This window comes from Oncorhynchus masou, chromosome 27, assembly GCF_036934945.1.
Source record: "Oncorhynchus masou masou isolate Uvic2021 chromosome 27, UVic_Omas_1.1, whole genome shotgun sequence".
Lineage (NCBI taxonomy): Eukaryota > Metazoa > Chordata > Actinopteri > Salmoniformes > Salmonidae > Oncorhynchus > Oncorhynchus masou.
Window position 1 is genome coordinate 34,243,183 of NC_088238.1, and position 12,072 is coordinate 34,255,254.

At 42.5% G+C, this 12,072-nt stretch overlaps 1 protein-coding gene across 1 annotated transcript in view; it reads left to right on the top strand.

Annotated features, from left to right (window-relative positions):
• The window catches only part of LOC135516059 (TBC1 domain family member 22B-like), a 186,590-nt gene that overhangs the window by 131,856 nt on the left and 42,662 nt on the right, over nt 1–12,072 (top strand). The window contains exon 12 of the mRNA XM_064940060.1: nt 5,158–5,285. Within this exon, the coding sequence (XP_064796132.1) occupies nt 5,158–5,285 (128 nt within the window). The remainder of the gene's footprint in view (nt 1–5,157; nt 5,286–12,072) is intronic.

Sequence of the window (12,072 nt, forward strand, 5' to 3'; positions counted from 1 at the left end):
ATACAAGTATTATACATGGAATTAGAGATATACTTCTCCTTAATGCAACCGCTGTGTCAGATAAAAAAATAATAATAATAAAAGCTAACAATGCAATAATCTGAGTACAGCGTTCAGACAGCAAAGCAGCCAAAAAGATATCCGCCATATTGTGTAGTCAACATTAGTCAGAAATAGCATTATAAATATTCACTTACCTTTGATGATCTTCATCAGAATGCCCTCCCAGGAATCCCAGCTCCACAATAAATGTTTGATTTGTTTGATAAAGTTCATCATTTGTGTCCAAATAGTTTCTGTTTGATAAACAAATCCAATCTCGCGTTCAGGTCAAGCCGAACGTCGGACGAAAAGTTCAAAAAGTTATATTACAGGTCATAGAAACTTGTCAAACTCAGTATAGAATCAATCTTTAGGATGTTTTTATCATAAATCTTCAATAATGTTCCAACCGGAGAATTCCATTGTCTGTAGAAAAGCAATGGAACAAGAGCTAACTCTCTCATGACCGTGCCTCACGAGCCTGTGGCACTCTGCCAGACACATGGCTCAATCCCCTCTCATTCGACCCCCACTTTACAGTTGAAGCCTCAAACAAAGTTCTAAAGACTGGAGACATCTAGTGGATGCCTTAGGAAGTACAATATGACCCCATTTACACTGTATATTGGAATTGCAAAGAGTTGAAAATCTACAAACCTCAGATTTCCCACTTCCTGGTTGGATTTTTCTCAGGTTTTCGCCTGCCATATGAGTTCTGCTATACTCAAAGACATCATTCAAAAGGTTTAAGGTTTTAGGTTTCAGAGTGTTCTCAATCCAATACCACTAATAATATGCATATATTAGCATCTGGGACTGAGTAGCAGGCAGTTTACTCTGGGCACCTTATTCGTCAAAGCTACTCAATACTGCCCCCCTGTCACCAAGTAGTTAAGTATGCCTGTGATTACAGGTCCATGGCAGAGCTTTATGTTGTTCTGACATCAAGTCTCTGCTGTGAGGATTCAACCTGCAGTCACCCCACCTTTGATCTCTCTGCCTCTCTGAGCTCCTCTCACCTCCTCTAGACCTCTCAATCCACCTACACATAAACTATTGATTCACACAGGCCCATAGAGCTTGGCTTTCCTCTACCGTCTTAGCAGCTCTATGCATATTGCTATATTGTTGACCATAAAAGCAACTCAAATATGCATTAATTCATTGGCATCAAAAAATAATGTGTTTATTGTGCTTTGAAGAGATTTGTAAGTGAGAGTATGAAGGAGTTCTTCTTTATAGCTGGATTTGACTTTGATCTTGGACACTGGAGTCCCTGGTCGATGGTTTAAATCATAGTCGTCAGTGCTGTAGCCCTGTGTGTGATTGAAGGATGCACTGAATGACGCGTTCCTGATGTTGTGACAAATGCCATCACTAAGAGCACAGAGAGAAAGAACTGGAAGCCTGGCATACAGACACTGTCATCCTGGGATATAGAGTACAAACACACCCACACTCACACACATACTCAAGAATATAGGATGCACAGTTTTGTGGTGTGTCTTATCAATCTCCTTATGTAATCAACTTTGCCTGACACTGAAACATGACAAGGACTACGTCAGAGCTGTCACAGATGCAAAAAGACACGCTGTTTGTATGCCATGGAAAATGATTTCTATAGAGTACTGTCAGAGTACTGGAGGTCTGGTAAAGTAATAGAAAAAGCTCCGCAGAGAACCCATGCAGACAGGACATACACGCGGAAAATGTAGCTAAGAGGGAGGGAGAGGGGGGGAAAGAGAGGAGTAAAGAAAGAGAGAGAAAGAGGAGAGAGATGAGGGACAAAGAGCGTGCACGAGAGCGGGAGAGAGAATGCGGAAAGAGAAAGAGAGGGTCACTGCCCAGATGTAATTATTGGATAGATGGAGGAGAGCAGAAGTCAGGGAGAAGTGTGGAGCTCAGCAGAATGTATCTCATTCGCTACAAAACTCTCTACTAAACAAACAGTCCTGTTAAAACTTGCATCTTCTTTACCATATTATAGTCTGAATACTCGCAAACAGAATTCATGAGTTAATTACCACTGACTTTGATTTTGATCTGGTAAAGTACTTTTTGGGGCAAACAATTTCAACCACAGGCTTGACTGAATTCACCCTCAACCAAAAAAAAAGCAGGTGCTTCCCTCCTCCCTGGGTTTGTAACGGAGTAATATAATGTTCTCTATTGCAGAAAGAGAGGGAGCAGAAAGAGTGGTTCCGTAGTACTGAAGCAAACACTAATAATCTTACTCTCTCGGTCTTCCTTCCCCAGCTATAGCAGCTGTTCCTCTCTCCTACTGGCTCTAGAACAGATAAACAATAACTAACTAATTAAATTCCAGGGGACCAGGAGGAACTCAGACAACTCTCTCTCTCTCACTCACTCACTACTCAGTCTCTGTGTCTCACTCATTCACACTCTCTCTCTCTACTCTCTCACACACACATAGTAGGATGGTTTCTCTACTCTTCTTAACATTCGTCTTAGCCTGGTACCAGATCTGAGTGTACTTTAGCCAAGACAACTCCTCTGACTACATGTGAGAAGTTTAATTTCAATATGTTTTATTTATTTATTTCCTCTAAAGTGTTTGTTGCCTCTTATTAGGGAAGCTGTTTGGAAGTGATATATTACTGTGATTTATTCACTGTTAATGAGGGTAGGCCTAAGTTGTTTACGCAGGAGCATAGCTATGTGATAATTAAACTGTGGAGACGAGAGCGAAAAAGGGGAAAGTGTTCACTGTTTACCTCACCCTCTGAGAGTGTTTGTGTGGGTGTGCGTGCGAGAACAAACTAATGTGAAGTGTTGATGTGTCTTGACATGTGTCGGGTGACAAACGAAGTGAATCGTGATGGGTACAGCAGGGGTCACGTTAATGCGTACTTTTCTCCGGGTAGTTAAAATGCAAGATGAACTTCATGCAAAACTTTAGGAAATGTAGCTGGCTACATTCTTCTATGATAAACATGAGGAATCGATGGCCATGAATAGTTTTTGCAAAGAAATACCTTGTTTTTTTCCCTGTAAGCTAATGTACTTATGTGTGGCTGCTGACTAAATAGTGTGGCACTTCTCTTTTCATCTGATGAAAATGAAGCTATTTTCTGCTGAATGTGTTGCATTCATTTATTGTGTGTGAAGAAAAACTAGTTGCACTCCCCTGGTCACTCTGTTGATGCAAACAAACTGATTAGCTGTGTCAGAGTCTCAGATTTATGCACACTAGAGGTCTTCACGAAACCACCTGTACCCAAGACCTAATCCGGGACACGAGTCGTTCATCACACAGAACTGTAAATAATGTAACGGGTGGGATCTGATATGATTGTTGCGGGTCTCGGGTATGTGTCATTTTAACTGACTAGTCCAGAAGGGCCCGCACAGATCCCAAACGTGACTGCTGCAGTAGAGAGAGAGCGAGAGACATTTTATAATTTATGCTGCTGCTCTTGCTTTTCACAAGTGGAGTGTGACGCTTGTAGCTTGTTGTTGGCCAATCATAAGTCATCAAAGTGGCAATAGGCTACAGTCATAAAGCCTTGTGTGTGGCAAAAGTTAGGAGATACTTTTGGTCATGTAGTGTATGTGAACACCTGCTCCTCGAACATCTCATTCCAAAATCATGGGCATTAATATGGAGTTGGTCCCTCCTTTGCAGCTATAACCGCCTCCACTCTTCTGGGAAGGTTTTCCACTAGATGTTGGAACATTGCTGCGGGGACATGCTTCCATTCAGCCACAAGAGCATTAGTGAAGTTGGGCACGGATGTTGGGTGATTCGGCCTGGCTCGCAGTCTGCGTTCCAATTCATCCCAAAGGTATTCGATGGGGTTGAGGTCAGGGCTCTGTGCAGACCAGTTCTTCTTGACAAACCATTTCTGTATGGACTTCGCTTTGTGCATTGTCATGCGGAAACAGGAAAGGGCCTCCCCCAACTGTTTGCCTCAAAGCTGGAAGCACAGAATCGTCTACAACATAATTGATGCTAGTCCATGGAAACCCATTTCATGAAGCTCCTGAAGAACAATTATTTTAATGACGTTGCTTCCAGATGCAGTTTGGAACTCATTAGTGAGTGTTGCAATCGAGGGCAACACTTTTTACTCGCTACGCGCTTCAGCACTCGGTGGCCATGTTCTGTAAGCTTGTGTGGCCTACAACTTTGCGGCTGAGCCATTGTTGCTCCTAGACCTTTCCACTTCACAGTAACAACACTTAGAGTAGACTGGGGCAGCTCTAACAGGGCATACATTTGACAAGCTGACTTGTTGGAAAGGTGGCTTCCTATGATGGTGTCACGTTGGAAGTCACTGAGCTCTTCAGTAAGGCCATTGTACAGTGTTTGTCTATGGCTGAAATAGCCGAATCCGCTAATTTAAAGGGGTGTCTCATTCTGTTGCGTATATAGTGTATCTAATCAATGGAAGATATAATTAAAATTACGAAATTAAAAGTTAAAAGAGATATAGAATACAACGACCAAGACAAGAGCCAACAGTTAAGGCTGCTACTTAATTTTCTGAATGGAGTTATTTTTAACTGTTGGATGAGAAAGCGCATGTACTGTTCCCTCAATTTTGCCTGGCTAGCTAACTTTAGCTAGCTAAACGAGCTTCTCCCGGGTTTGATGCAGTCAAGACTGGTACTACGTAATCATATCTGTTGATAAATACCCTAGCTGTATGACAGCTATTAGTCTACTATAGCACAAGTCGGCTTGGTTGGTTGCTGTCTTTCGTCTCTCCCTCCCTGCTCCCAGTGTCAATCGCTCCCAGTAATATGCACGCTTGCACGCAACACACACTGTTATAATGCTGTCTTTCTCCCTAGCTCTATAGGAGCTTTAATGTTCGTTGAGAGGTCCACTGACAGCTATGCAATTACTGCTGTATTGTCTGACCGCCCAGCCATCATCGGTGGAAAGAGAATTGTGTGTGTGTGTGTGTGCGCGCTGTGGATATCAGAAGATTATCAGCGGCTGTCCATGTGAACCGCGCATGTGTGTGTTCGTCAGTGTCTGACGGGCGTGTGTGTGCATACTGTATGTGCGTGCGTTGATCATTGTTTGACGGAAGTGTGTGTTTGTTTCAGTTTAACGAGTCTGTGTCTATGGGTGTGTTTCAGAAACAGTGCACGTCCACATGCAGCAGTATGAAGTGGAGTATCTCCAGTTTGCCTTCCGTTGGATGAACAACCTGCTGATGAGAGAGCTGCCGTTACGCTGCACTATACGCCTCTGGGACACCTACCAGGTACACACACACCACAAACACACGCGTACGTACGCACACATACTGTGCGCGCGCAGGAACAAACACAAAACACTCACATGCATTCACACAAATTGTCACATTTCACTCACTCACAGCCGCAACGTGTGTGTATTGTTCTCCCATTGTGTTCCTTCATAAGACCCTATCCAGAGGAGGTCATCCATCTCTGTCAGTCCTCTCCTCTGTGGCCTGTGCCTCTGGCTCTTTATCTCTCAATCTCTCTCTCGGTCTGTCAGCAGCTCAGAGCAATGAGCCCGTGCCTCAACACCACTGAACTATTACCAAACAAAAGCCTTGTTAACAAACCATCCTTTATAACTCCCCGACTTCTTCCCATCCCTCCCCTCAGATTGTACGACCTAGCTAGCCTCTGAAAGGCTGCAGTAGGACAATGGTGCAGAACTCTGTGGCTTGGCCCTGAAGGGCCACAGTGTCTGCTGCTTTTCTGTCTGACTATAAACTGGCGGTTGACTTTTATAAACTGGCGGTTCGTCAATGACATGAATTGATCCATGAAGTATCGCAGAGATAAAAATGACTGCGGCACTGAAGAACTGGTTCCATGTAGGAAGCAGGTGTATGTGTCCTGCATTGTGTTCCTTTGCCTCAGCAGTGCATCATCTAAGGTAGCCTGTTATCTTTTTTTATTTTATTTTGTTTTATTGTACATGTGCTCCAGAGGGAGCTGCTTAAACGCTAGTACACCCTAGGCCACAGGTAGGTTATCTAACAAACATCTCTCCTTTGTTCCGCCACGTACGGTATAATACACCATGCTACAGCACAGCACTGAGCCAAGGAAGGCGTTTTGTAAGGACATAAAAACACAGCACCCTCTCTCTCTTCTACTTCCTAATTAAACCACAAAGTGTTACTGCCTTTGGTTATCTCCCAAATGGCACCCCTACTCCCTATGTTTGACCAGATCCCTATGGGTTCTAATCAAAAGTAGTGCACTATACACTGAGACTGACCAGGTGAATCCAGGTGAACACTACGATCCCTTATTGATGTCACTTGTTAAATCCACTTCAATCATGGTAGATGGAGGGGAGGAGACAGGTTAAAGAAGGTTTAAGCCTTGAGACAATTGAGACATGGATTGTGTTATGTGTGCCATTCAGAGGGTGAATGGTTAAGACAGAAAATGTAAGTACCTTTGAATTGGGGAATGGTAGTAGGTGCCAGGCGGACCGGTTTGTGTCAAGAACTTCAACCCTGCTGGGTTTTTCACGCTCAACAGTTTCACGTGTGGATCTAGAATCCAGCCAACTTGATACAACTGTGGGAAGCATTGGAGTTCATATGGGCCAGCACTCCTGTGGACCGTTTCGAAAGGGCCGTTATCATGCACCTGTCGGGACAGGGACACGATAAAAAAGATGCCATCCGTTTGCACTTGAATAGTGAATGCAGGACGCTTTTCCTGCAGTTCATTTTCTTGCCAGCCAGGTAGGCTACTCCATTTGTATATTAAGCAGTGTGCTTAATATTAGGAAAGTTTCAAACTAAATATATAGTAGGCCTAGCCTATAGGAAGCTGATGGGATCCTTCTTTTTTTTAATAGAGGCCATCAAAACTCTGTTTTCTCAATTGCATGGCATAGTCTATAGAAATGTTGCACAACATGGGCTTATAGGAACACTTATTTAATTCCAGGCATCAACCAGCTATGAGGAGCTGACTCGGTGCGCATCAAGTAACCCTATTCCACTCAAACTCAGGGTCTCACAAAGTGTTTGATTTGAATTTTGTTGCATTTGCATTCATGTCAGAGTGATTAGAGAGACAACAGGGGGCTGAGTACCCACTATTAGCTATTGGTTGTTGGCAAGTTTGGTAGGCATCAGAGTGCAGTTTTGGAGAAGCCTAGTTACTGTCGTAACTCCCCTGTGGCGATCTGAAGGATCAGGTTACAGTGGTTCCACACTACAGCATGCTGTCTCTCTCAGAGGGGGAGAGCGGGAAGTCGGCTGTTTTATGGGCGGTCATAAAATACGCTGCCTCTATGCTCTGTAGTGTTCGAGATTTAAATGTAAATGGTGGAACACAGAGAGACACTTGGACATCAACAGCTTGAATAATTAAACAATATTTATATTTTTGAGAATGTGGGAGTGGTCCGTGGACACCTCTTAAAGAGCGTGTGAATTTTTTCAGCTTTTTGTTGAAAATCGCGCAAAATTTCATCGTCCTGCTACTCATGCCAGGAATATAGTATATGCATATGATTAGTATGTGTGGATAGAAAACACTCTGAAGTTTCTAAAACTGGTTAAATCATGTCTGTGACTATAACAGAATGTGTGTAGCAGGCAAAACCCCAAGGAAAACTGTTCACAAAATAAAAATATATATATATCCCTCCGCCAGTTCTCTGTATTGTCTATGGCAAGGGCAAATAGATAGCGCCCAGTTGACAGTTCCTACAGCTTCCACACGATGTCGCCAGTGTTGGGAATTGGGTTGAAGTTCATCCTTGGTGAAATGAGGAATAGGCACTTCCTGTCATTGGTTACACCAGTGGAAGTTATGAAAGAGAGAAAATATCAACCATGATTTCAAGACTTGCTGCTATTGAATACAGATCGCCCCGTGAGCAATTTGATCGATTATTAACGTTTACTAATATCTAAAGTTGGATTACAAAAGTAGTTTGAAGTGTTTTGTCAAAGTTTATAGGCAACTTTTTTAATAAAAAAAAAATGACGTTGCGTTTAGGACAGGTGTTTTTTCCTGGATCAGACGGGCTTCATAAATGGACATTTTGGGTATACATGGACAGATTTAATCTAAAAAAAGACCCAATTGTGATGTTTATGGGACATATTGGAGTGCCAACAAAGAAGCTCGTCAAAGGTAATGAATGTTTTATATTTTATTTCTGTGTTTTGTGTAGCGCCGGCTACGCTAATTCTTTTGTTTACGTCCACTTCAGGTATTTCGTGGGGTTGCATGCTATCAGATAATAGCTTCTCATGCTTTCGCCGAAAAGCATTTTAAAAATCTGACGAGTGTAGCTTGAGTACCCTGCATGTGTGTTTTAATGAAAGTTTGAGTTTTATCGAGTACTATTAGTTGTCACTCTGAAATGTCCCCTGATGTTGATCCCTGTATAGGGATAGCAGCCATAGGGACAGTCATGTCGAGTGTGTTTCGTTTGGTGATCTAATGAAGGACAGGAAACACTCATACAGTTGAAGTCGGAAGTTTACATGCACTTAGGTTGGAGTCATTAAAACTCATTTTTCAACCACTCCACAAATTTCTTGTTAACAAACTATAGTTTTGGCAAGTCGGTTCAGACATCTACTCTGTGCATGACACAAGTCATTTTTCCAACAATTGTTTAAAACAGAATATTTCACTTATAATTCACTGTATCACAATTCCAGTGGGACTGAAGTTTACATTCACTAAGTTGAGTGTGCCTTTAAACAGCTTGGGAAATTACAGAAAATTATGTCATGACTTTAGATGCTTCTGATAGGCTAATTGGCATAATTTGAGTCAATTGGAGGTGTACCTGTGGATGTATTTCAAGGCCTACCTTCACACTCAGTGCCTCTTTGCTCGACATCATGGGAAAATCAAAAGAAATCAGCCAAGACCTCCACAAGCCTGGTTCAACATTGGGAGCAATTTCCAAATGCCTGAAGGTACCACATTCATCTGTACAATCAATAGTACGCAAGTATAAACACCATGGGACCATGCAGTCGTCATACCGCTCAGGAAGGAGACGCGTTCTGTCTCCTCGAGATTAACTTACTTTGGTGCGAAAAGTGCAAATAATCCCAGAACAACAGCAAAGGACCTTGTGAAGATGCTGGAGGAAACGGGTACAAAAGTATCTATATCCACAGTAAAACGAGTCCTGTATCGGCATAACCTGAAAGGCCGCTCAGCAAGGAAGAAGCCACTGCTCCAAAACCGCCATTAAAAAGCCAGACTACAGTTTGCAAAAGCACTTGGGGACAAAGATCGTACTTTTTGCAGCAATGTCCTCTGGTCTGATGAAACAACAATAGAACTGTTTGGCAATAATGACCATCGTTATGTTTGGAGGAAAAAGGGGGTGGCTTGTAAGCCAAAGAACACCATCCCAACCGTGAAGCACAGGGGTGGCAGAATAATTTTGTGGGGGTGCTTTTTTGCAGGAGTGGCTGGTGCACTTCACAAAATAGATAGGAAAATGATGTGGATATATTGAAGCAACATCTCAAGACATCAGTCAAGAAGTTAAAGCTTGGACGCAAATGGGTTCTCCAAATGGACAATGACCCCGAGCATACTTCCAAATTGTGGCAAAATGGCATAAGGACAACAAAGTCAAGGTTTTGGAGTGGCCATCACAAAGCCCTGACCTCCATCCTATAGAAAATGTGTGGGCAGAACCAAAATTCACCCAACTTATTGTGGGAAGCTTGTGGAAGGCTACCTGAAACGTTTTACCAAAGTTAAACAATTTAAAGGCAATTTTACCAATACAAATTGAGTGTACGTAAACTTCTGACCCCCTGGGAATGTGATGAAAGAAATACAAGCTGAAATAAATCACTCTCTCCTATTATTCTGACATTTCACATTCTTAAAATAAAGTGGTGATCCTAAGACACTGAATTTTTATGAGAATTAAATGTCAGAAATGGTGAAAAACGTTTAAATGTATTTGGCTAAGGTGTATGTAAACTTCCGACTTCAACTGTATATATATTTTACACAAATGTATATTATTTTATATATATATTTGTTAATATATTTTATCATGCACATCTCATTCTCTCTTTCTGTCTCTATCTTTCGTTTACACAAACACACACACACACACACACACACACACACACACACACACACACACACACACACACACACACACACACACACACACACACACAGAGAGTAGCTCTGGAATGGCCCTGGCTTTTCACTTGGTTCTACTAATCAGCTACTTCCTTAAGGTCGTATGAGGACTTTAGAATTTAGCTGGTGGTCAAAACTCTCCAGCCCTATCGACGAGCCACACAGACTTCGTGCGCCCTTGTGTGTGTGGTCTGACAGCAGCCGTGGCTTTTATTTTTTATTTACCTCAAGGCGTTAGAGAGAGGGAGGAAATTATGAAGGGAGAGATGGAGGGCTTCCTCTGTACCTCTGTATCCACCACTATCAGACCCTGCCATTGATTTAGATGCTTGTTGACGTATGTACTTTGTTGTTGTGTGCTCTCTTGTTAGGATAACACTAGGATTCAATAATAGCAGGATATTACTTATTGCATCTCTATTGATTCTCAGTTGTGTTGGAGTATAAAATGTGTGTCTACATTATGGGATGTAGAGGAACCTGACCCTCCTCTCCTGATGACTCACTTTAATTACCGTGGCATCAACGTCTTGGTGGGGCGCTCGGAGGGTAGAGGGGTGTAATTGTGTACCTATACCCTTGTTCTCCTTCAATTACCGTTCTACCCCCTTTATTGACTGGGAGAGAACACACACACACACACACACACACACAGACAGACAGACAGACAAAGTGAAAGTTGTAGATTCAGTCAGAGAGCATTATGAAACATAATAATAAAGCAAAATGGCAGGAGAAGCCCCTTAGTGGCGAGATAAAGTCACTGACCATACAGTAGGTGGTGAGCCTGTAAACTCTCATGACGTTGTTATGAAGTTTAATACACTCTCAAGACCACTGTTCTGACTGCTTATGAACTCACCCAGTCAAATTCCCAGGTCGTAATCCCAGAGAGCAGCAGTCAGGAAGGCCTCAAATGTTTAGTTTTTATGAAGTCAACACTGAGCTGCTGCCTACCAAAAATTAACTGCAAAATAAAACTCAATTGATTTCTACCTATGAATTATTGGTAGTAAATCTACTTTCTCCAAAAACACTTCTGAGCCCTGGCTCTGCAGGCCCTGTCAGATATGAAGTATGTGCTGCCTGTACTATGGATCCACTGATGATGGGTTGTGATAAGGAATAACTGTCTAGACTTCATTCTTGCTGATATGAGTTTTGGAGGTTTGAGTGGTGAATGAGTGGAGTTTTTCTAATCAATGTTCGGGCCTGCAGGGAGTGACCGCGACATGAATTAAACCCTGAGTGGGTGACCTTTTGGGCTAACAACCTCGGGTTGTTCCCCTCAGTTATGACTGTAAGATCACTGCCAACAACCTGTCTACAGGGACCTCTCAATCCTCCACTTGGCTCTTCATCTCCAAGCCCCCTACACACACGCACACGCACACGCACGGTACGCATACTCAGCACGCACGCACACGGTACACACGCAAGTCTCACACCCACACACTCTAATATGTAGCGAAACGATAAAAATATGTATGTCTTCTCTCGCATTGAGAGAAAATGTCTGCTACTGCATCTGTAAAGACAACCCCTGTGTGGTTCTGCCATAGTGGGGGTTTATATCCAAGTAGGGTCTACAGTGTAGAATTGATCCCTTCCCCAATCATTTTGAGTAGGAGGAAAACAACTCGTAAATGGGGCCATTTTATGTCTGGGCACAAAGGTAATCTTCAGTGCCTTCAGAAAGTATTCACACCCCTGAACTTTTTCCACATTTTGTTGTGTTACAGCCTCAAATTTCAAATAATTACATAGAGATTTCATGTCACTGGCCTACACACTGTATCCCAAAATGTTAGTGGGATTATGTTTTTAGAAATGCTTACAAATTCTAAAACATTTAAAGCTGAAATGTCTGAGTCAATAAGTATTCAACCCCTTTTGTTGTGG